Below are 23427 nucleotides of genomic sequence, written 5' to 3' on the forward strand. Positions count from 1 at the left end.
TATATTCTGGCACGGCAGAGCATGTCTCTCCTCCTCTCAATCCACCTTCTGCAGCTTCTGTGAGATGAGGGCAACTGGGTCAAGGATGCGGGGAGGTAGCCCTCCAGTTTGTCTGGGGGCTCTTTCTCAGTTAACTCACCTGGCCTGTGTAATCCAGTTCAATGTTAGCCAAAGTTTCCTGATGTACTCGTCTTTCAAAAAAGTAAAATGACATGCCCCGAGTCAAACGCAGACGTACGTTCCCACGAACAGGCTTTCCGTATGTGTACCTGAATCAGAACGTAGAAGGTCATGAGTGAGAACTGAACACCTACGCAGTAGGCAGTCATGATGACCTATCTAGGAAATAAAACAAGTGAGGGAAATGGGATGAGCAACACCCGAAAATGATAGCAGAAAGGGGACGTAAGGAATTGAAAGGGTTATTGTTGCACAAGGAAATTAATTAACAATCTGAAAGGAAGCGATGCGTTCAGAGCAAGGAACCCTCTATAAATTCTCATGGAAAGAAAAGATATCATATCCCACAGCCCCTGAAGGAAGGTTTTGGGTGTTAAAAGATTTTCCTTTTGCAAGAATAAAATAGAAATATTATTTTATTCATACCAAAACAACCTGTGTGTGTGTGTGTGTGTGTGACAAGTTAGACAAACAGACAGAGACAAAGGTGACTGTGTTTTTGTAACATGCCAGCAACGAAAAGAAGCTTTCTGGCTAAAATGTCAGGATTAAAACTACACGATATGTTAAATATATGCAGCATGTACATTTCTTTCTTTTTTGATTTGCAAGGAAGTGTACGGTGGAGGGGCTCAATCTGGATCAGGACTACAGTGCACAGGTAGGGGACGTTTAAACCTTCCACACCCAGCCTTTTGTTTTCCTAAATCATTCTCTCTCTCTCTCTCTCTCTCTTTCTTTCACTCACACCCACACCCCTCCTGTGCAGTGTGTGTGTGGGGGGGGGAGGCAGAATCACACTAGCATTTATAAGTAAAAGAGAAAGAGGACATGGAATTTAACATATTGTGCAGTTTAGCCCTCAGTCAAGGGCAGTTGGATTTTATGGTAAAAGCAATCCAAGTTGGAACAAATGCATTCCCTTTAACAAACACGATGGGTACTTGGAACATCCTTTCCCCTGCGGCAACCTGTTCCTACAGGAGTGCTTCCATATGAGATTTCTTTCTTTTTTAAATCATGCCACTGCCCTGCCTCCTTTACCAGGGGTCCAGCCTTAACCCTCCCATGCTTTCACAAGCCTTCTTCCGTCTTTTCTCGTACTGCAGAAAATCTGCTAAGGAGGGAAAAGATGGAATAGCTGCACAAGGGCCTCCCAGTTAGTAGCATTGGGGCGTTTCTACACAAGGCTTTTATCTCACACCTTTACCAGGTTTTCTGCTTCCTTCTTATACATGCTTTTTCCAGGGTTTTTCTTTTTCTGCTTTTAATAATAATAATAATAATAATAATAACAATAAATTTATTTCTTACCAGCCTCTACATTCTGATCAAGGCGGGGAACAACAGCAAATATAAAATGTATAAAACTGAACTAAAACATAATATACATTGTTAAAACATCCTAAAAACATTCTAAAAACATCCTAAAATTCCTTTTGTAATATGTTTCATTGTACAACCACTAGATGGCACTGTGGTAGAGCTGAACTGCACAATTAAAATGTATATGTTTTAAAATTTTGTAAGACTGCCTTGAGGCCCAGTATTGGGCAAAAGGCGGGATGCAAATAATAATAATAATAATAATAATAATAATAATAATAATAATAATAATAACAACAACAACAACAACAACAACAACATGGCATGGGGGAGGGGTGATAATGTGATTCAGAAATTTTCTACATGACCAAGGGAAGTGAATGGCTTCTATAGTGCCATAGGAACCCCAAGTAATTGCATAATTCCACTATACGCTGTGGTTGTACAATGAAACATGAGCCAGCGTGGCCTACTGGCTAAACTGTCGGACTGGGAGTCGGTTGATCCGGGTTCTAGTCCCCATGGAAGCCATGGAAACCCACAAGGTGACTTTGGGCCAGTCACAGACTCTCAGCCCAACCCACCTCACAGGGTTGTTGTTATGCAGATAACATGAAGAGGAGGAGGTAGAGGATTATGTATGCCGCCTTGGATTCTTTAGAGGAAAAAAGGCGAGAAATGAATGCAATAATAAATTTAAAAAATATAGAATGGCAAGGTAAAATAAACCCTCGGGGGGGAAAAAAGCATGTAAAAGAACAGTACTTAATCCGGGGAAAGAAAATAAAAAACAGAAGTAGAAGCCTCAGTAACAGGGCAGGTTAAAAGCTTCATGTAGAAAAGCCCTTGGAGAAAATACCAGACTTCCCTTCTTAAGGGGAAAAAAAACCCACAATAATTTATTATGATTGCATTTTTGCATTTTATATCCTGCCTTTTTTCCTGCAAGGAACCCAAGGCGGCATACATAATCCTCCTCCTCTCCATTCTATCCTCACAACAACCCTGTGAGGTAGGCTGGGCTGAGAGTCCATGACTGGCCCAAAGTCACCCAGTGGGTTTCCTGGGTGAACCCGGATCTCCCAGTCTGACATTTTAGCCACTACACCACACTGACTCTTGGGGGGATTCCACACGTCGTACTGAGGGCGCTTCCATGCGCCCCCAGTGCGCCCCCAAAGCGATTGTGTAGCTTGCCTGGCGAAGAGACGAGGAAGAGGGGTCCTTGCCGCCGCCGCTGCCACCAACCTACCTCCTCGCCGGCCAGGCGACCCGGTAGGGGGGTGGCGGCGGCGGCGGCAAGGACGCCTCTTCCTCATCTCTTCGCCAGGCAAGCTACACAATCGCTTTGGGGGCGCACTGGAGGCGCATGGAAGCGCCCTCAGTACGACGTGTGGAATCCTCCTTGATCAACCTTCACATGTGTTGAGCAAGAGTCAACACCTGTGTGGCGACATCGTCTCAAGGACCCACAAACTACCACGAGTGAGCAATCATGAGCACATAATAAAAGCCTTGTGTAGGAAGGATCTAGGAGCCCTCCGCCTAGAAGCACCTCAGAAACGGAGGAGCAGAGAGAGTGCCAAACTGGGGGCCATCTACTCTGTGATTCTGACTTCCTGATGAAGTACAGTTCTCCAGCCGCCGTGGGCACGGTCCAGGACGATACCAACAAGATTTCACTAACCTGCCAAGCACGTGGATTTGGATGTCTTCATCTAAGTGGGTCACTAGTGGTGGGAATTTAAAGAACACTTCAAATGTAGGTATTACTGTGATGGAGAGAGTAGAATGGAGCAGGCTGAGTGCAGGGCTCCTGCAACGTTATCTGAACAAGACTGGAAAAGGTTAAGAGCTGAGAGCAGAACAGTCCATACTCTGATCCTCAGTAGAAATTTTAACAATGAGAAGAAGCTACCCTCCCTCCCATTTTGACTGGAACTATGGTGTGGAGGATGGGAGTTAAACTCCCCCCTCCAAACTCCACACTCCGTTCCTGGGCCCGATCTACACCAAGCAGGATATAACACTTTTAAAACCATATGAAAATGGTATGTGTAATGTGTCCTGGGCCTGAACAGTTGTCAGAACCCTTATAAACCGTTATAAGCAGTAGTGTAGATCCTGCCCTGGTCCGAATTGCTGCCTCCTCCTAGTGCAGAGCTGTCTGTATGCTTATCCCCGCATGGCAAACAGCAAAGAGCATTAACCTCCTTCCCCTACACCACAGCTGCAATCCAAATCGGGGGCCCCCAGTGGCTGCCTTTAGTCTTGAACACAGTCTTCTTCTCCAAGCTGGCGCCCTCCAGTTGATGCCCTCCGAGCATTCCCCAGCCAGCATTCCCACACCTCTGGAGAGCACTAGTTGGAAGGGGCCTACAAGGCCATTGAGTCCAACCCCCTGCTCAATGCAGGAATCCACCTTAAAGCATCCCTGACAGATGGTTGTCCAACTGCCTCTTAAAGGCCTCTAGTGTGGGAGAGCCCACAACCTCCCTAGGGAACTGGTTCCATTGTCATACTGCTCTAACAGTCAGGAAGTTTTTCCTGATGTCCAGCTGGAATCTGGCTTCCTTTAACTTGAGCCTGTTATACCGTGTCCTGCACTCTGGGAGGATGGAGAAGAGATCCTGGCCCTCCTCTGTGTGACAACCTTTCAAGTATCTGAAGAGTGCTCTCATGTCTCCCCTCAATCTTCTCTTCTCCAGGCTAAACATGCCCAGTTCTTTCAGTCTCTCTTCATAGGGCTGTTTCCAGACCCCTGATCATGACCCCAGAGACATAGCACTCTTGGAGACATGATAGCACTTTTCAAATATTTAAAAGGTTGTCACACAGAGGAGGGCCAGGATCTCTTCTCGATCCTCCCAGAGTGCAGGACACGGAATAACGGGCTCAAGTTAAAGGAAGCCAGATTCCGGCTGGACATCAGGAAAAACTTCCTGACTGTTAGAGCAGTACGACAATGGAACCAGTTACCTAGGGAGGTTGTGGGCTCTCCCACACTCGAGGCCTTCAAGAGGCAGCTGGACAACCCTCTGTCAGGGATGCTTTAGGGTGGATTCCTGCATTGAGCAGGGGGTTGGACTCGATGGCCTTGTAGGCCCCTTCCAACTCTGCTATTCTATGATTCTATGATTCTATGATCATCCTGGTTGCCCTCCTCTGAACACGCTCCAGCTTGTCTGCATCCTTCTTGAATTGTGGAGCCCAGAACTGGACGCTAGATTAACACAACGGCCTGCATTTTTGGACTCTCCTTTGTGAGGCTGCGGGGACTGTTGAGGTGAGTGCCTGCACTCCCAAATTTACCACAAGACCACTGATGACAGCAGAAGCTATCCTGTCCATCTGGCCACTCACTTCCTCCCTCTTTGACCAGGATGTCAGCCATGAGACCTGGTGTAGCTCGGTGACTAGAGGCTGTGAACATGGAAGCCTCACCTCAGCCATGTTTTGCCCCCTGGGGCAAATAGCAGCTGGGAGGCTGTTCCAATTAGAGCAAGGGTGGACAAGATGTTTTGCCCTCCAACTCCCATCATTCCCAGCCAGCAGAGCCAGTGCTGAGGGATGATGGGAGTTGTAAGCTAAAACAGCTGGAGGGCCACATGTCGGCCGCCCTTGAATTAGAGAAATGGCGTGGAAGGAAAGAATGAAACCCCCCAACCGGTAATTTGGCTTCTCCGGGGTGCTTTGGGGATGTAAAATTTCCAGAAATTTTGAAGCCATGGGGGGGAAATTCCTCCACAGTGTCAAGCAGGCATAAAGCACCCATTCCCATAAAAAGAGATGAGAAAAAAAAAGGGGGGGAACCAAGATTCAATGAATATGCATGAAGTTTAATCAGACTCCTTTCCTGAGCTGTAGCCATCACTATCAGTTTCAGTCTCTGCTTCCGTGGCAGTGCTGCCCCCTAGAGGCAGAAATGCATCTTGTGCTTGCATTTGAGAGTTGTAGCCCTTGGGGCACACAAATTGTGATAATCTGATACTGTACATAGTTTTTAGAAATCATTTGGAGAAGTAAACATTTGAACATGTTGTCTTAAACATTTTATCCATCATGCTAAAATAAAACATCCCATCATCCTTTTCCCCCCCTTAATTCCCCCCCCCCAATTTTTTGGAAACCCCCCCCAAAAAGGCTTCGGGAAAACCCCAGGGGTAGGGGGGGGACTTTCTAATTTTTCCAGGTTTTCTCCGGCCCTTCCCATCTCTCGTTCTACCCCTTCAGCCACAAATACAGCTGCATAGGCGGGGCATTTCTGCAGATCATAGAATCATAGAATAGTAGAGTTGGAAGGGGCCTATAAGGCCATCGAGTCCAACCCCCTGCTCAATGCAGGGATCCACCTTATGTTCTAATGAACATGTGTAGGGTTGGAGGGCAGAGCCTGCTGGTGTGCATTCATTAGCCACATTTTGAACACTTGAAAAGGGCTGCATTAAATCATAGAATCATAGAATAGCAGAGTTGGAAGGGGCCTACAAGGCCATCTAGTCCAACCCGCTGTTCAATGCAGGAATCCACCCTAAAGCATCCCTGACAGATGGTTGTCCAGCTGCCTCTTGAAGGCCTCTAGTGTGGGACCCTATACTCTCTTCCTTTTATCCATAAAGCAATTTTTGTAAGCAACCATAATGTGGTGTTCCTTTGGATCTTACCATATTCCTCCACGCTGAACTCTCTCTGATTATCCCACCCTTCCCCCATTTTGAGGGTGTAGGTTCCCAGGGCTGCTTCAGAGGCCAGAGGGAACGACAGATCCACAATGCCGTGACGAGGCTCCACATCCACCCACTGGCCAATCCGATTCCCGTTAGGATCCTGCATGCAGGAACAAGACCAAAACACCTGTCAAGCTCCTTTGCTTGACTCCAATCGTTAACAGCGCTGAGATTCACAGAACCAGATGTACAATAACCTAAATGGTGTGTGTGTGTGTGTGTGTGTGTGTGTTGTGTTTTAGGTGTTCTTAAACAGCCCATTGAGTGATTCTACAAAGAATGTGAGAGCAGTTACCCAAGATCAAAGGACACGATTACAATGGAATCAAAGATCAAACAAGTGCGTTGAGAGTCCCAGCCTTGCACATTAGCTGTAATTTGTGCCATCCAGAAGTGCTGGACTACAACCTCCATCTCCCCAGTCAGTATTATCATGGATTGGTTCTGATTGCTGGGGATTATGGAAATTGTAGTCCAACATATCTGGAAAGTGCCAGATCGGGGAACACTGCTGTAATAACTAAGGAAAGAAAGGAAAGGAACCTCTCATGCAAGCACTGAGTTATTACTGACTCTTGGAGGGACGCCAGCTTTCGCTGACGTTTTCTTGGCAGGCCTTATAGCGGGGTGGTTTGCCGTTGCCTTCCCCGGCCATTATTCCCTTTCCCCCAGCTAACTGGGTCCTCATTTTACTGACCTCGGGAGGATGGAAGGCTGAGTCGACCCGAGCCGGCTGCCTGAAACCAGCTTCCGCTGGGATCGAACTCAGGCCGTGGGGAGAGTTTCAGCTGCAGAAACTGCTGCTTTACCGCTCTGCGCCACATGAGGCTATAATAACTAAAACCCCGTTTTTTTCTGATTTTTTCCTGGCTTTTCCCCCAGGCCTTCATATCTCTAGCACCACCACATGAAGAGACAGTCCCCCAAACTGCAGAGCCCCTCCCTGCATCTGCAGGGAGTTTAACTTTTTCTTTCTCTGTCATGGCCCTCACAAATATTGCCTCTCCCAAGCCCATTGGCCCCAACGGAGGCTTCCCTTGAAAAGCAAATAGCAACTTCAGGGAGGAGATCTTTTATTGGGATTGTGGCAGGGAGAGAAAGTGTTATGCTCCTCCGCCACCCCCAATGCTCCAGCAGCCTTGAGGCTGCTCAGTCCCCCACATAGCTGTTAATTTAAAATATGCACAGTAATGGCATTCACACAATTAACCTCATGTCTAGTTTGACCTTCAGTGCAAGGAGCGCCTTTGCAAGACCATGGCCCCATTCAGAAGATGCCTTAAACCATGGCTTTAACCGTGGGGGTTAAGCCAGAAAGCTGGGCCGCTTTCAGAAGACACCTTAATAGCTTTAACCATGGTGAATAAGGCATTTTGCTTTATTCACCATGGTTAAAGCTGTGTTTTAAGGTGTCTTCTGAACACAGCCCGGCTTTCTGGCTTAACCACCATGGTTAAAACCATGGTTTAAAGCGTCTTCTGAAGGGGGCCATAGTCTGTGTTCTTACGACATTTATTATATTATGTTAACAGTTGCCAGGTCTTTGGGTGAATACAGGCAACCATTTACCACAGAGTGTATCTTTTAACTAGTGGAGGATCTACACAGCGTCCTGAAGGCGCTTGCATGCGCCTCCAGTGCACCCCGAAACTCCTTGTGTAGATCCTCCCCTATCCTGGCCAGAAGAGGCAGAGGAAGCGGCGGCGGCGGCCCCGCATTGCCCCTCACGGGGACGGGGCGAAAAGTTTCCGGGCTTGGCGGCTTCTTCCATCGAGCTCTCCAACCTGACACCATCTGCCAGGCCCCAGACAGCCCAGGTGAACTTCCCCCGGCGCGGCGGCGGTTGGCAATGCCTGAAACCACGCAGCGGCGGCGGTGGCGGCGAGACCCCGGCTCCCTGGGAGCTGCCTCTGTTGGGGCTGAGGGAGGGGAGTTCGCCAGGCGGGCCAGGAGACCCTCGCCCCAAACCCAGATCAGCAGCATGGCCGAGTGGGAGGAGGAGGTGAAGTTAGGCAAGCAAGGGGCTGGCAACGCGAGGCGGAATGGGCTGGGGGAACGTGATAACAGCAAGAAGAAGGGCCGCCACCGCCGCCGCCACCTCCTCCTCTTCTGGCCAGGTAGGCAGGATCTACACAAGGAGTTTTGGGGCGCACTGGAGGCACACGCAAGCGCCTTCAGGACGCTGTGTAGATCCCCTCTAGGTCAACCTGCGCTGATTTGAAGAGAATTTTACCACAGCACTATTTCCCAGGATTTCTGTTCAAGTGCAGATGTGTGGTTAAATAAATTCTCATCACTTGGCATAACAATATAGACACCTGCCTTATCAAATGCATACATATGAACACTGTGGTAACTACTTCAGAAATGAAAATGTTCACAAAAATGTTTCACGTGAGTCCTCAGTTTTGCACCCTGTTTTGCATCCATGATGCTGTGCCTACATTTTAATTTCAACCCACCGCAAACTGTATTTCACAGTAATGGCTGACAGAAGCTGCCCTTGGAATTGTTGTTAATTCTATCAAAACACTTTCAGACCCCAAAATTTTACATTTTGTAGTGTAGGCATGCCCTAACGTTCCATTAGTCTCAAGGGTAAGATGGGTACCGCCCAGAGAGCTTCGGCTATTGGGCGGTATAAAAATGTAATAAATAAATAAATACATCCAAAAGTAAACATCAACAGGACCAACCCTAGTTACTCACTTTCAGCTCTACGAAAGGGATCTGCAAACAGAGAGAGAGAGAGAGAAAGGCAAAATCAGTGCACCAAGGGGGACAGAACTGTTTCCAGTTCCCTCAGCAGTCTGTAAAATTAGCCAGGACTGATAGCGAAGTGCTCTGCCATTCGTGGCATGAGGCCACCATTACAGATCAACTTTAAAGGAGGAGAAGAAGGCCTTGCTGACCCTTTGCTTCACCCAGTGTCTTTAGCTATGCCTACTGCTAAGCTGGCAAGGAGAGGAAGCGATGCGTGGCGCCGTTTACGTTGCCCACCAATCCCATTTCGCACTCTTTAAGGGACCCCTCCCATGTTGCTTTTATTCATTCAGTCGCTTCCGACTCTTCGTGACTTCATGGACCAGCCCACGCCAGAGCTTTCTGTCGGCCGTCGCCACCCCCAGCTCCTAAAAAATCAATGGATGAACGGATCTGCTTCAAATTTGTTATGACTAAAGCCCTTCCTAAGAGCTACCATCGTGCCAAGTTTCATGTCTTTATCTTTAAAAATGACGGAGTTATAAGCATTTTTGTTAATTCCCATTAGAGCTGCTCTTTGGCTGGGGAAGATCGGGAAAGAAATCCGGATCTCCCCTCCCCTCCCGGATTTGTCCCCAAAAACCCGGACAAATCCGGGCAAGCCCGGTCATATGGTCATATGGTCACCCTAAGTTACCAGCCTATGGTAGTAAAAAGTTCTTCTGGACACTGTCACCACCTAAACTTCTCCAGTTAACACAGAGTACAGAAGGACTCTCTAACTGCACACTAAACTACTGTAACATCATGCCCCTGTGCTCAGCCTGGATAAATACTGTGTAAGTAATCTATTAGGATAACCAAGGCTGTTTCTGTCCCAAAACCAGGATATGAACTCATATTGGAATGGATCCAAACAATCAGCATCATTCAACATTACCTGGAGCTGAGAAACAACCACATAGAATCATAGACTAGCAGAGTTGGAAGGGGCCTATAAGGCCATCAAGTCCAACCCCCTGCTCAGTGCAGGAATCCACCCTAAAGCATCCCTGACAGATGGTTGTCTACCACACCTTGCTGAAGAGCGGCTAATTTGAGACTGGGGTGTAATTAAAAAGAGCGGCAGGTTCTGTAAGGAGAGCAGAGAGCTTTGCGATTGTTTTCTGGGGTGCTGAGAAGCTTTGGTCAATCAAAAGCCTGTCCTTCTTATAACAAGAGTGTAATACTTACAGTTTCACCAAGGGCCTTAAATTCTTCATCAAGCCTCACAATTCGAAACTTTACTGGAGGGGGAAAAAGAAACTTCATTGCTTTTTTCCCCCTCTCCAGGTTTTTAGCTACTACTCAGCTTGTTCCCACCCTCTTTCCCCTACTGGTCATGTACTTTAAAACTTACTGTGCCAGGTTGGCTCAGCTAAAAACTTTTCTTTTCCCTAAAGCTTTTAAAACTTGATGTTACTCGGACTTTAGACTGTTAGTTATACTGTTAGTTTTTCCCTACCCTGTGCCTGTTTACCCTACCCAGTGCCTGTTTGCATTCTCTCCCTCTCCTTATTGCTTTACTATGACTTTATTAGAATGTAAGCCTATGCGGCAGGGTCTTGCTATTTACTGTCTTACTCTGTACAGCACCATGTACATTGATGGTGCTATATAAATAAATAAATAAATAAATAATAATAATATCTATCGCTGGTGCACAGTGGCAGCAAGTTGTCCTTACGAGGGAAGGCAGCGCGGGCTTTCCAGCAGCCATTCGGTGCGCTGGGCCCTCGCCCTCGCCCTCTCACGGTTTCCGGCAATAATAGGAGATTGTCTTCGACCCAAAACGCTCCCAGAGTGGCTCCAAGTGAGAACAGACCAGTGGAAGAGCTGGGCTGACCTCGCTCTGGTTGGAAAAGTCAGGGTAAGTCAACTTTTCAACCATGCACCTTTGCCTCTTTGCCCCCAGGATGGCTTTGAATCTGCGTCTGCGTCGTATAACTGATGCAGTGCAGCTTTGGAGCCACCCTGGGGCAAAGACGACGACGTCAAAACATCCCCGCCTTCAGCGCCAAGCAGAGACAAATTCATTAAGTCTGCAGTTTCTATCTTGAGTTTGTTTAGTTTCCCCTACCTGAGTGTTTTTTGTACCATCCAGCCTAATGAAGATCTCTGGGAAGTCCAAAGCTTGCTCGCTATTTTGCGACATTTTGCTTGGTCCCAATGAACGTATCGCTGAACTGTGCACTTTGTAGTTTATTATTTTCTAAAAAGCCAGCAAAAGATTGATTCTGTGTATGTGGAGCAAGCCAAATGGAAGGCATGGTGGTGTACTATATCTTATAGAATCATAGAATCATAGAATAGCAGAGTTGGAAGGGGCCTACAAGGCCATCGAGTCCAACCCCCTGCTCAATGCAGGAATCCACCCTAAAGCATCCCTGACAGATGCTTGTCCAGCTGCCTCTTGAAGGCCTCGAGTGTGGGAGAGCCCACAACCTCCCTAGGGAACTGGTTCCATTGTCATACTGCTCTAACAGTCAGGAAGTTTTTCCTGATGTCCAGCCGGAATCTGGCTTCCTGTAACTTGAGCCCGTTATTCTGTGTCCTGCACTCTGGGAGGATCGAGAAGAGATCCTGGCCCTCCTCTGTGTGACAGCCTTTTAAGTATTTGAAGAGTGCTATCCTGTCTCCCCTCAATCTTCTCTTCTCCAGGCTGAACATGCCCAGTTGTTTCAGTCTCTCTTCATAGGGCTTTGTTTCCAGACCCCTGATCATCCTGGTTGCCCTCCTCCGAACACGCTCCAGCTTGTCTGCGTCCTTCTTGAATTGTGGAGTTCAGAACTGGACGCAATACTCTAGATGAGGCCTAACCAGGGCCGAATAGAGAGGAACCAGTACCTCACGTGATTTGGAAGCTATACTTCTATTAATGCAGCCCAAAATAGCAATTGCCTTTCTTGCAGCCATATCGCACTGTTGGCTCATATTCAGCTTGCGATCTACAACAATTCCAAGATCCTTCTCGTTTGTAGTATTGCTGAGCCAAGTATCCCCCATCTTGTAACTGTGCCTTTGGTTTCTATTTCTAATATTGTCTCTTTTAGTGTCCAGTTTATCCCCCCTTTCCAGACTTGCTGAGAAGGCGTAGCAGGCAGATGACCTTAAGATCAGATGGCTGCTGGCAGACACAGGCACATTCGCCAGCTATAGCCCTGTTTGCGCTAGCTGTACCCAGGGTAAGAGGGTCCTCTCTGAGCAATACCAGTGTCAAAAGCTAAGGGGAGTTCTGTTTTCAATTTAAACAAATGCTTAATATTATATTACTTCCATTTTCACGGCCCCACCATTGCCCCTCCCTTCCAATTGTTCAATGTTTTACAAATATGTTTTCTGTGTTTATATTGTAATGGCCATTGGCTATAAACAATAAAATTTTAACAAGTATATTGTTTTATGCTTATACAAAAGATACAGAGGATCTGGGCTCCTCGTAGGAATTTTGGCTTGGTTTAACAGCTTCGCTTTTGTAACGCCTAGCTTGTTCATCTCGTTCCCAATTGCTGGCAATATTGTTTTACATCATCACATCACAAATGATGGGACAACGGCTGCAGCGTCTTCCTGGATCCCTGCCCAGTCGTGCCTACCTGTCTCTTCAGGCTTGTAAAAGGGCTTGTCCAGCACCATGAGGTTCTTTGTATAAGAGCGCTTGACCAGTACTTTCTTCCGTCCATCGAAACTCACACTGTCACCATTTCGGATTAGGACATGAGCATTGGCTATTTCTTCTTCTGCCTTGACAGCGAAAAGGAGAAAAGAGAATTAGGTTTTGGCAGGAGGACTGAGAACAGAAAATCATTTTTTCAGGTGAAGGTGACATTTGAGAATTCATCAAAAACTGGACCTCAATCTGGGGGGATTCCACACGTTGTACTGAGGGCGCTTCCATGCGCCCCCAGTGCGCCCCCAAAGCGATTGTGTAACTTGCCTGGGAAGAGACGAGGAAGAGGCATCCTTGCCGCCGCCACCACCCACCTACCTCCTCGCCGGCCGGGTCGGAGAGCTCGGCGGAAGAAGGCGGGGTTCTTTGGCCGAGCTCTCCGACCCAGCCAGCAAGCCCTCCTTACACATCCATCTTCTCTTTTTTCTCCCTTCCCAGACCCGTCTTGGTTTCTCGATGTCCAGCCAGGATCTGGCTTCCTGTAACTTGAGCCCATTAGTCCATGTTCTGCACTTCATAGAATCATAGAATCTAGGGTGACCATATGAAAAGGAGGACAGGGCTCCTGTATCTTTAACAGTTGCATAGAAAAGGGAATTTCAGCAGGTGTCATTTGTATATATGGAGAACCTGGTGAAATTCCTTCATCACAACAGTTAAAGGTGCAGGAGTTATACTAGAGTGACCAGATTTCAAAGAGGGCAGGGCACCTGCAGCTTTAACTGTTGTGATGAAGAGGAAATTTCACCAGGTTCCTCATATATACAAATGACACCTGCTGAAATTCCCTTTTCAATACAACTATTAAAGATACAGGAGCCCTGTCCTCCTTTTCGTATGGTCACCCTAATAGAATCGTAGAGTTGGAAGGGGCCTATAAGGCCATCGAGTCCAACCCCCTGCTCAATGCAGGAATCCACCCTAAAGCATCCCTGACAGATGGTTGTCCAGCTGCCTCTTGAAGGCCTCTAGTGTGGGAGAGCCCACAACCTCCCTTGGTAACTGGTTCCATTGTCGTACTGCTCTAACACTCAGGAAGTTTTTCCTGATGTCCAGCCGGAATCTGGCTTCCTGTAACTTGAGCCCGTTACTCCATGTCCTGCACTCTGGGAGGATTTCTTGATCAATCCTCCCTCTTCCTCCTAAGCCATTTTTAAAATCTCTGCCTTTTGCTCTACTCTGCTCCTACTTTATAATGTTAATTCTTCCAGTAGCCAGGATGTCTCTGAGGCGGAGAACAGTGGGGATGTGTGAGACTTACTAATAGATACGGACTCATCCTTTTCTCGGCAACAAAAGCTGGGACCTGAAGAAAGAAAAATGGATGGGGGAGAGCGAGGGAAGGGTAGGGAAGCTAAATTAGCATAAAGCTTCTTAAACTGAGCCACAAACGTACACACTGATCCTAATCACATTAGCCAAAAATATATTTAATGCACATTTAGGATTAGGGGTATCAGTAAGGGGAATCTTTGTATTAGTACAAATCATCCATCACTTTTGGCTTTTAGTACTACTAAAAGTACTAATATTTATTTATTTATTTATTTATTTTATTACATTTATATACCGCCTCACAGCCGAAGCTCTTTGGGCAGTTTGCAACAATTAAAAATAGTAAACATTAAAAGTATACAAAATTTTAAAACCATCAAAAACATTTTTAAAAAGTATAAAAACAACAGTATCCATTTAAAAACAACAATTCTGGGGTCCATTAAAAACAAACAATGTTGTTAAAATGCTGTTAAAATGCCTGGGAGACGAGAAAAGTCTTGACCTGGTGCCGAAAAGATAATGTTGGCGCCAGGCGAGCCTCATCGGGGACATCATTCCACAGTCGGGGGGCCACCACTGATAAGGCCCTCTCCCTTGTTGCCATCCTCCGAGCTTCCCTCGGAGTAGGCACTCGGAGGATGACCTTAGATGTTGAGCGCAGCGTACGGGTAGGTTCATGTTGGGAGAGGCGTTCCATCAGGTATTGTGGTCCCAAGCTGTGTAGGGCTTTATAGGTTAAAACCAGCACCTTGAATTGGACTCAGAAACGTATAGGCAGCCAATGCAAGTGGGCCAGAATCGGTCTTATATACTCAAACCTCCCTGTTCCAGCTATCAATCTGGCTGCCGCATTTTGCACAAGCTGCAGCTTCCAGACCGTCTTCAAAGGCTGCCCCATGTAGAGGGCATTGCAGTAATCTCATTTGGAGGTTACCAGAGTATGGACAACTGAAGCTAGGTTATCCCTGTCCAACCAGAGTTGGTAGAAAGCACTCCGTGCTACTGAGGCCACAAGTGTGTGCTGGAATTCTGTGTCTTATCCCAAACTCATCCCAGCATGGGCACAGGGGGGAGCATCCAGTCCTCCTAGCACTGGTGGTGTCCCTGTCTTCCTGCAGCTCCCAGCGCCCCCTATAGGCTGTATGCTCTACAAAGCTACTTGTCCTTCATTGGGTAGAGCATGGTCTTAGTCAGGCCACCCCACATCAGGGAACCACTGTTGTTACCTCCAATCTTAGATCAGAGATAACAGCAGGAATGTGGGGTGGCTGCACCAGCTCAAGTAGCGACTGTTTGCTTGCACGGGTGCATGGGTCCTGTCTCCCCACTGCTATTATCAAAGGTAACAGTGGAGGTTGCGTCACTAGCATACGATGCCTAAGGGGAACCCCCACTGTTATCTCTGATATCCGTGGGCCAGGCTGTGATGCCTCATGGGTTACAAGTTCTGCACCCGTACCCCTACAAGTAAGTAGAATCAGGTTTACTTTAAATCAAGTAGTAATCTAAAGGTAGTTCACCAGTCTAAAGGTAGTTGGACCAGAAATAATGGCATCTTTCTGCAGTTTCCTAGGTGCAAAAGTATTGTCCATGGGATCAGTTATTTATTTAATTATTTATTTAATTACATTTATATACCGCCCCACAGCTAAAGTTGTACAGCTGCCATGTACATTGATGTGCTATATAAATAAAATAATAATAATAATAATAATAATAAGTTCTCTGGGCGGTTTACAATAAGTTACTATATGGAAAAAGCAAGGTGCCCATTCATGGGGGCGGGGGGGCATATATTTGTATACATGCAGGCTCTTTCAGCTATTAGGCTAACAAACATAGGAGGTCTGCATTCAAATGCAGTTCTGTTCTCCCTTCTACCATAATGTATAAAGAAGACTAAGGGAAACCCAAACTTTTGTAAACCACCCAGAGAGCTTCGGCTGTGCGGGTGGGGGGTATATAAATGTAATAAATAAAATGAATAAATAAAAATAAAAGCGTATGAAATAATTACAAATTTATGCTTGACATGAGACCTTTAATCTATTTGATTCTCAACTCATTCCTAGATGTTTATATGGGGTGTTACACTGGACGTATTTACTGAGTAACTAATATAATTGAATGTGTATATTGCTTGTGTTGTATAGGGTGACCATATGAAAAGGAGGACCGGGCTTCTGTATCTTTAACAGTTGCATAGAAAATGGAATTTCAGCAGGTGTCATTTGTATATATGGAGAACCTGGTGAAATTCCCTCTTCATCACCACAGTTAAAGGTGCAGGAGCTATACTAGAGTGACCAGATTTAAAAGAGGGCAGGGCACCTGCAGCTTTAACTGTTGTGACGAAGAGGAAATTTCACCAGGTTCCCCATATATACAAATGATACCTACTGAAATTCCCTTTTCAATACAACTGTTAGAGATACAGGAGCCCTGTCCTCCTTTTCATATGGTCACCCTAGTGTTGTATAATATGTTGTATAATGCTTCATGTATTAATAAAAGTTGATATGTCCCCCTCACCCCATCCTTCTCTTGACAGCACCAGATGAAGAACTTGTCGTGTCAAGCATGGTTTTCCCAATCTCCATTGCCTCTGGGTCCCATCGTAATAGTCACAGAGAGCCTTGTGGGCAAAATGGCACGTTTCTGTGGGCACCATGACACCTGTTGGTGATGCACTGCTGTGCCTGTTGTAACCAGGCAAATAGTAGTCTCAGAATCGCTTGTTATATTCAGAACCATGCACAGCATGGATCCTCCAAATCCAAAAGACTTTCTACCCTGGTACGTGCTGCCGCAAGGAAGGGGCTTGTAGAAGGGCTGTAGAAATTCTCCATATAAATAGGGAGAAACAATTGATGAATAACTCCTGATATCACAGCTGTTTCAGGCATCAATAGCTATGAGAAGGCTGTTCCTAGCACCTTCTACACAGTAAATATAACTTGTAAGCAAGGTAATGTGATGGAGAGTGCCTCCTATTGAGTTGCATCCAGCTGGCAAACTTACCTGGAAGCTGGTACACTCATAGGACCCTGGGTTGTCCACATCCTTGTCCAGCAGGGTGTGGTTCTGTATCTTCATCTCTAAAGTTACTGTCAGATGGACAGTCTCAGGGAGGGAGCGGAGAAGTACACAGAACTTTTCAACACTTGGATGATGAATGACTGCTGGGAAGACCACCAGATAGTGCCTGGAAAAGCAAGAAAAGGGGAAATGGAAGCAGTTTCTCATAGAGCTTCTCTACATTTAAAAATATCTCAACTGCTTTCTGCTTCCATTTTCGTCCCAAGATCACAGTCAGCTTGTGCAAAATGCAGCGGCCAGATTGATTTTGGGAACTAGAAGGTTCGACCATATAACACCTGCTCTGGTCCGCTTGCACTGGCTGCCTGTATGTTTCCGAGCCCAATTCAAGGTGCTGGTTTTGACCTATAAAGCCTTACACGGCTTGGGACCACAATACCTGATGGAACGCCTCTCCCGACATGAATATACCCGGTCACTACGTTCAGCATCTAAGGTCCTCCTCCGGGTGCCTACTCCGAGAGAGGCTCGGAGTGTGGCAACGAGGGACAGGGCCTTTTCGGTGGTGGCCCCCAGACTGTGGAACAATCTCCCTGACGAGGCTCGCCTGGCGCCAACGCTGCTATCTTTCCGGCGCCAGGTTAAGACTTTCCTCTTTGCCCAGGCATATGGCAGCACATCTTAATCACCCACATGTTTAGCTTTTTAACAGTTTTTAATGCTTTATGTGTATATGTTCTGTGTTTTAGAATTTTAAATTTTGTATACTCGTTTTTATCTTAATTTTAGAATGTCTGTAAACCGCCCAGAGAGCCCTGGCTATGGGGGCGGTATATAAGTGTAATAAGTAAATAAATTTATAAATTACACAGGTGGCAGCATGGTTTGAATGGAACACTTCTTATCTCTGCTTTGAGTTTGAACTTTCATTCAAATCAATGAAACTTTGCCATCTAGAGGCGGAATTATAGCACACCACTACCAATACACGGGCGATTTGCCAAATTTATTTTCTAAAGCTGATTGTTTTTATCTGTATTTTCTACAGATTTTCTGTAAAGGGGGAGGAAGGGCAGGAGATATCCTGCCTGATGACAATGTCATGAAATCGACTCGGAAACTTCAGTGAGTGGCCAGTCATAAGCATGCTATAAACTGCTCAGTTAGAGACAGTCATAGTCTAAAACAGTGGTTCCCAAACTTTTTCAGGTCACCGCCCCCTTGGTTCCACAAACTCATGCCCAGTGCCCCCTACCCTACACTATAAAAATCACTATTCAGAATAGTGGTTTTCAATCACCCACTAAGGAAGATAATAACAATAAAATTAAAAACAGTAACAATTAATTGAATATTTATTCAAAATCTGAAGCCGCAGGCTTGCCGAGGGAGGGAGGGAAAAGAGAGTGAATGCCTCTGTTTTGCAGCCGGCGTGGCAGGGCACACCAAGCAGGGTACGTCTCTTCATTAGTGTTTTGGTGCTTTTGAAACATTTCAATTCACTGTTAAATGGACTCTTCTTAAACGGTATGAATACATGTGTGGATTCTTCCCCTATATGGCTTGGGACCAACCTACCTTCTCCCATAAAAATGTCCCTGGGTTTTAAGACCTTCTGGAGAGGCGCTTCTTGGAAAAGACCACCTCGAGCGCCTCCCTGCCGCCCCCTTGCCTCTTAACGCCCCCTTATGCAATCCCACCGCCCCCAAGGGGGCAGTACCGCCCACTTTGGGAACCACTGGTCTAAAAGGATAGGCACCAATTGCTTTCTGTGGCAAGGACAGTCAACGGGCATCATCCCTCCCCTAGAATATATTTGGCTTGTGGCTATGCTTTGCTATAGAAAGTGCAAGGTGATTCTTTTTATCTGGCAGAAAAGAAATAACTTCCCACCTGCCAGGTTGTGCAATCTGTATAATTGGACTTGCCCTGGTCCAATAGCTGGTGGGGTGGGGAGGAGGGCTTGGAGTGTATGCTGGCCTCTGTACAGTTTGCTCAGAGGAAAACATACCTCCTGCCAGGCTTAAGGAGTTGGCCTTCACTGTTCTGGAGGCATAAAGAGACTCTCTACATAAAAAAAGACCTCCATCACAGGGTAGGGTGACCATATTTGGGAAACCAAAAAAGAGGACACCTAGTGTGTGTGTGGGGAAGCAGCTTTCTGAGTCCTGCAGAAAGTACGTTATTCCCCCGCCACCTTAAAGAACCCGATTGGAGTGGAGGAGGGGAAAGGATTTCATTCTGCACCACCACCATCCATTCCAATTGGGGCCTTTTCTATAATGTCCACGAATGACCCACTTTCCCCTTTAAGACCTCAATTGGAGCTCGGGTGGGGGAATGATGTGCCTCAAGAAAGCATGTCACTCCCTCCTGCCATGCTAATGGCAGCCTTAAAGAGGAAGGTGTGTCATTCCAGGACATTATTGAAAATTATAGAAAATCCCCCCTGACACCATGGAAAGAACAAAAACCAGGACAAATCCGGGGAAATCCTGACAGTTGGTCACCCTATCACAGGGCAAATTTCAAAAGAGGTGATGGGTGTTTGTAGCCTATGAGCTTCTCTACACGAGCGATTCATAACACGCTCACGACTGGCCACTCACAGAAGTTTGCAGTTTCATTCAGAGCCCTTCCCATACTAACCCCTTGAAACTGCAGGTTTAAAAAACTCTGAGATAATGTGGGAATCTCAGAGAAATTGCACCATCTCCCAGTGGGAAATCTCAGCATTGTTTTATAATTATGCCACTAGAAGGCACTGTCTCATTAAAGGGAACTGAGCACATGGAGCAAGCAGACATAGGGCGTATTCAATTTCAAGTTGTGTGGCCACCCTGTGTGATGCGACCGATCACATTGAAGAAAGGAAGTCGATGCAGAAAGCCACGGTAAGGCAGTGCAATTTTTTAAAAAATGTAGAGCAGCCCTGGAACTGCTATTTTGTGTCAACATTCCAGGTTTTCAACAATGGAACACATGACCTACGGAGGTCGTGGCCTCTCCACACTAGAGGCCTTCAAGAGGCAGCTGGACAGCCATCTGCCAAGGATGCTTTAAGGTGGATTCCTGCATTGAGCAGGGGGTTGGACTCGATGGTCTCGTAGACCCCTTCCAACTCTGCTATTCTATTATTCTAATGAGAAGAGCCTGAAACAACTGGGCATGTTTAGCCTGGAGAAGTGAAGGTTGAGGGGAGACCTGATGGCACTCTTCAAAAACTTAAAAGGTTGTCATACAGAGGAGGGCCAGGATCTTTTCTCGATCCTCCCAGAGTGCAGGACACAGAATAACGGGCTCAAGTGACAGAAAGCCAGATTCCGGCTGGACATCAGGAAAAACTTCCTGATGGTTAGAGCAGTATGACAATGGAACCAGTTCCCTAGGGAGGTTGTGGGCTCTCTCACATTAGAGGCCTTCAAGAGGCAGCTGGACAACCATCTGTCAGGGATGCTATAAGGTGGATTCCTGCACTGAGCAGGGGGTTGGACTAGATGGCCTTATAGACCCCTTCCAACTCTACTATTCTATGACTCTATGATTCTAATGTGTTGCTAATGAGGGACAGTGTTAGCAGATAGAAATGGCTCTTCTTCTTTCTTTAGTATTGGCCAGACATGGCAGACTACAATTGGCTGCAACTGATTTTTTGTAAACCACCCAGAGAGCTTCAGCTATTGGGCGGTATAGAAATGCAATAAATAAATAAATAAGTGTTTGAGCTGTTTGAAGGCACAGTTCCTTGAAATTCTTGGAGAACTTCTCATTGGCAGGCAGGCAAGCCAGTTACAATGAACATGTGCCATTAAAATAATGATAGGGCAGAGAGACCATTTTAGTAAAAGCGTCTCCATCTATGGTGAGTGATAGCTCCATCAAGTCTGAGGGTTGTAAATACTTCCCAATGGACGAGGGAACTTTCATTGCCTGAAAGCAGGCATGGCTAATGCCCTTTCTACACCATAAGGGTGTAGAGCAGTGGTTCCCAAAGTGGGCGGTATTGCCCCCTTGGGGGCAGTGGGATTGCATAGGGGGGCGTTAAGAGGCAAGGAAGCGGCAGGGGGGCGCTCGAGGTGGTCTTTTCCAAGAAGCGCCTCTCCAGAAGGACTTAAAACCCAGGGACACTTTTATGGGAGAAAGTAGTTTGGTCCTAAGCCATCTAGGGGAAGAATCCACACATGTATTAATACCATTTAAGAAGAGTCTTTTTAACGGTGACTTGAAATGTTTCAAAAGCACCAGAACGCTAATGAAGAGACATACCCTGCTTGGTGTGCCACGCCACGCTGGCTGCAAAACAGAGGCGTTCGCTCTCTTTTCCCTCCCTCTCTTGGCAAGCCTGCGGCGGGTGCTTCGGATTTTGAATAAATATTCAATTAACTGTTACTGTTTTGAATTTTATTCTTATTATCTTCCTTAGTGGGTCGTTGTAAACCACTATTCTGAATAATGATTTTTATAGTGTAGGGTAGGGGGCGCTGGGCATGAGTTTGTGGAATCAAGGGGGCGATTACCTGAAAAAGTTTGGGAACCACTGGTGTAGAGGGACGCAGGAGAGACGATTTTGGACTTACCTGCTTCCGGGATCGTCACCCTGCTTCCAAATGGCTGTGCGATGTCCCAGGCGTTGTGCCCATCATTTTTTTTAAAGATGAAGAGCTGGTAAAAAAAAAAAAGGCCTGACCTCACTCCCCCCGATTCCTCCCAGTCCAGCTCCTTCCCTTTACTGAACCCCACTACTCGTGGGGAGGAGGGAAGCCAAGATGGGCACCCACACGTCCCACGGGCTCAGGATGATCCTGAGACCGCTGGAAGAATCGGGTTTTCTCAGGGATTATTTATCCCTGGGAAAACCCGTGCTCACCACCACCACCCCGGCCCCCGGGAGTCCCTGTGCATCATTTGGACGCACAGGGACTCAGCTGTGACCAGCCTGGATTTTGGGGCTGATGTAGAAATGGCCTAAGACAGAATTCCCTCTCTGTTCTAAGAGTGGGCAGATTTCTTCATGCAGGACCAGAAAAGGATTTGCCCCATTAATTTTATGCCTGTGTCATCCAGAATCCAAACTCTGGAGCAGATTTTGTCTTGGAAAAATAATAGAAAAGTAAGCCCAAATGGCGTAGCACCATCTTTGAAGTCATCCTTCATGTTGCTGTTAAGGTCCCCCTACCCTTGGAGACAGATTTAATTTTTGCCATTTCTGGGATTGGACTAAATAATCCATCATATCCATTTAGAGTTATAAATCTATTTCGCCTCCCCCCTCCATTACTCATTGACGATAACCTGAGCCATCCATCCACAAACACTTCCAGACTGAGAGTATATAGCACACTTGACCATCGCTCCTCCGCTGCAAGCCATATGTGGAATTGCAACCAAGTGTCCACACTTTGGCAGGGACGACAACAACAACAACAAAATCAAAATAAAGAGGCCTGCTGTGGGATTCTACCACTCAAAACACAACAGCGCACGTGAGAGGCTCCTGCTGCTGCTTCAGAAAGACTGAACGCTCCAAGGTGATCTACATCTACTTCTACACCTACAGAGAGAGCGCTGCTGCTCCGGTCTTTCCCAAAAGTAATGAAAACGCAGAGCAATGAGTGGATGATAACGCCACACAGATTCCTCTTAAACAATGAGAGTAGAGAGGGGCAATTCCATAGTTAGCACCTATTGTGGAAATGTCTGGGGATTACAGCTCCCAGCCGAATATTCCCGACTGCAGTCATATTCCACTTGAAATGTGCCCAGCAAAGAGAAATGAAAAATAAAAATCTTACGGATCCGAAATGGCTGGAGCGGCGAGTGACAGCAGAGCCAGGGCCCAGAGGAGCTTGGCTGCCCCCATAGCTTGAACTGTGTTGGGCTGCAGATCCACGCTGGAGCTCTCCGCACCCACCAGCCCCGGAGTCCTGGTGCACAGACAGCCTCCCAGAGATCCCTCTGGTCCAAAGAACAAATTGCCTATGAGGTACATGGGCTTAATCTTCTCTGGGTCAGTGACATCCCTATTTACACTCTTGCTCCTCCAAGCAAACACTACCTTATCCCTGAGTGTCCGCTCTCCAACCCTATTCAGGGAAACAGCTGTGTCTGTTCAGATTAAACTGAGCTCCCTGCCTATAGACCTTTGAGACAAACTGAGCAGGAATTGTATGAAGCATGACCTTAAGGTATGGTAGGGTGACCCATATGAAAGGGAGGACAGGACTCCTGTATCTTTAACAGTTGTGCAGAAAAGGGACTTTCAGCAGGTGCCATTTGTATGCATGCAGCACCTGGTGAAATTCCCTCTTCATCACAACATTTAAAGCTGCCCTCTTTTGTATCTGGTCACTCTAGGATAGCTCCTGCAGCTTTAACTGCTGTGATGAAGAGGGGATTTCACCAGGTGCTGCATGCATACAAATGGCACCTGCTGAAATGCCCTTTTCTGTGCAACTGTTAAAGATA

The 23427-nt window shown here is 46.6% G+C and overlaps 1 protein-coding gene across 2 annotated transcripts in view; it reads right to left on the minus strand.

Moving 5' to 3' along the window:
* The window catches only part of LOC134393990 (alpha-2-macroglobulin-like protein 1), a 69313-nt gene extending 46347 nt beyond the window's left edge, over nt 1-22966 (minus strand). For both annotated transcript variants that reach the window (XM_063119069.1, XM_063119070.1), the window contains exons 1-9: nt 22755-22966; nt 16945-17128; nt 13907-13951; nt 12572-12719; nt 10170-10222; nt 8943-8963; nt 6171-6333; nt 3194-3278; nt 140-269 (exon numbers count right to left, since the gene is read on the minus strand). In XM_063119069.1, the coding sequence (XP_062975139.1) occupies nt 140-269; nt 3194-3278; nt 6171-6333; nt 8943-8963; nt 10170-10222; nt 12572-12719; nt 13907-13951; nt 16945-17128; nt 22755-22951 (1026 nt within the window). In that variant the 5' untranslated portion in view covers nt 22952-22966. The remainder of the gene's footprint in view (nt 1-139; nt 270-3193; nt 3279-6170; nt 6334-8942; nt 8964-10169; nt 10223-12571; nt 12720-13906; nt 13952-16944; nt 17129-22754) is intronic.
* Between the last annotated feature and the right edge of the window lie 461 nt (nt 22967-23427).

The sequence above is a fragment of the Elgaria multicarinata genome, chromosome 3 (assembly GCF_023053635.1).
Source record: "Elgaria multicarinata webbii isolate HBS135686 ecotype San Diego chromosome 3, rElgMul1.1.pri, whole genome shotgun sequence".
Classification (NCBI taxonomy): domain Eukaryota; kingdom Metazoa; phylum Chordata; class Lepidosauria; order Squamata; family Anguidae; genus Elgaria; species Elgaria multicarinata.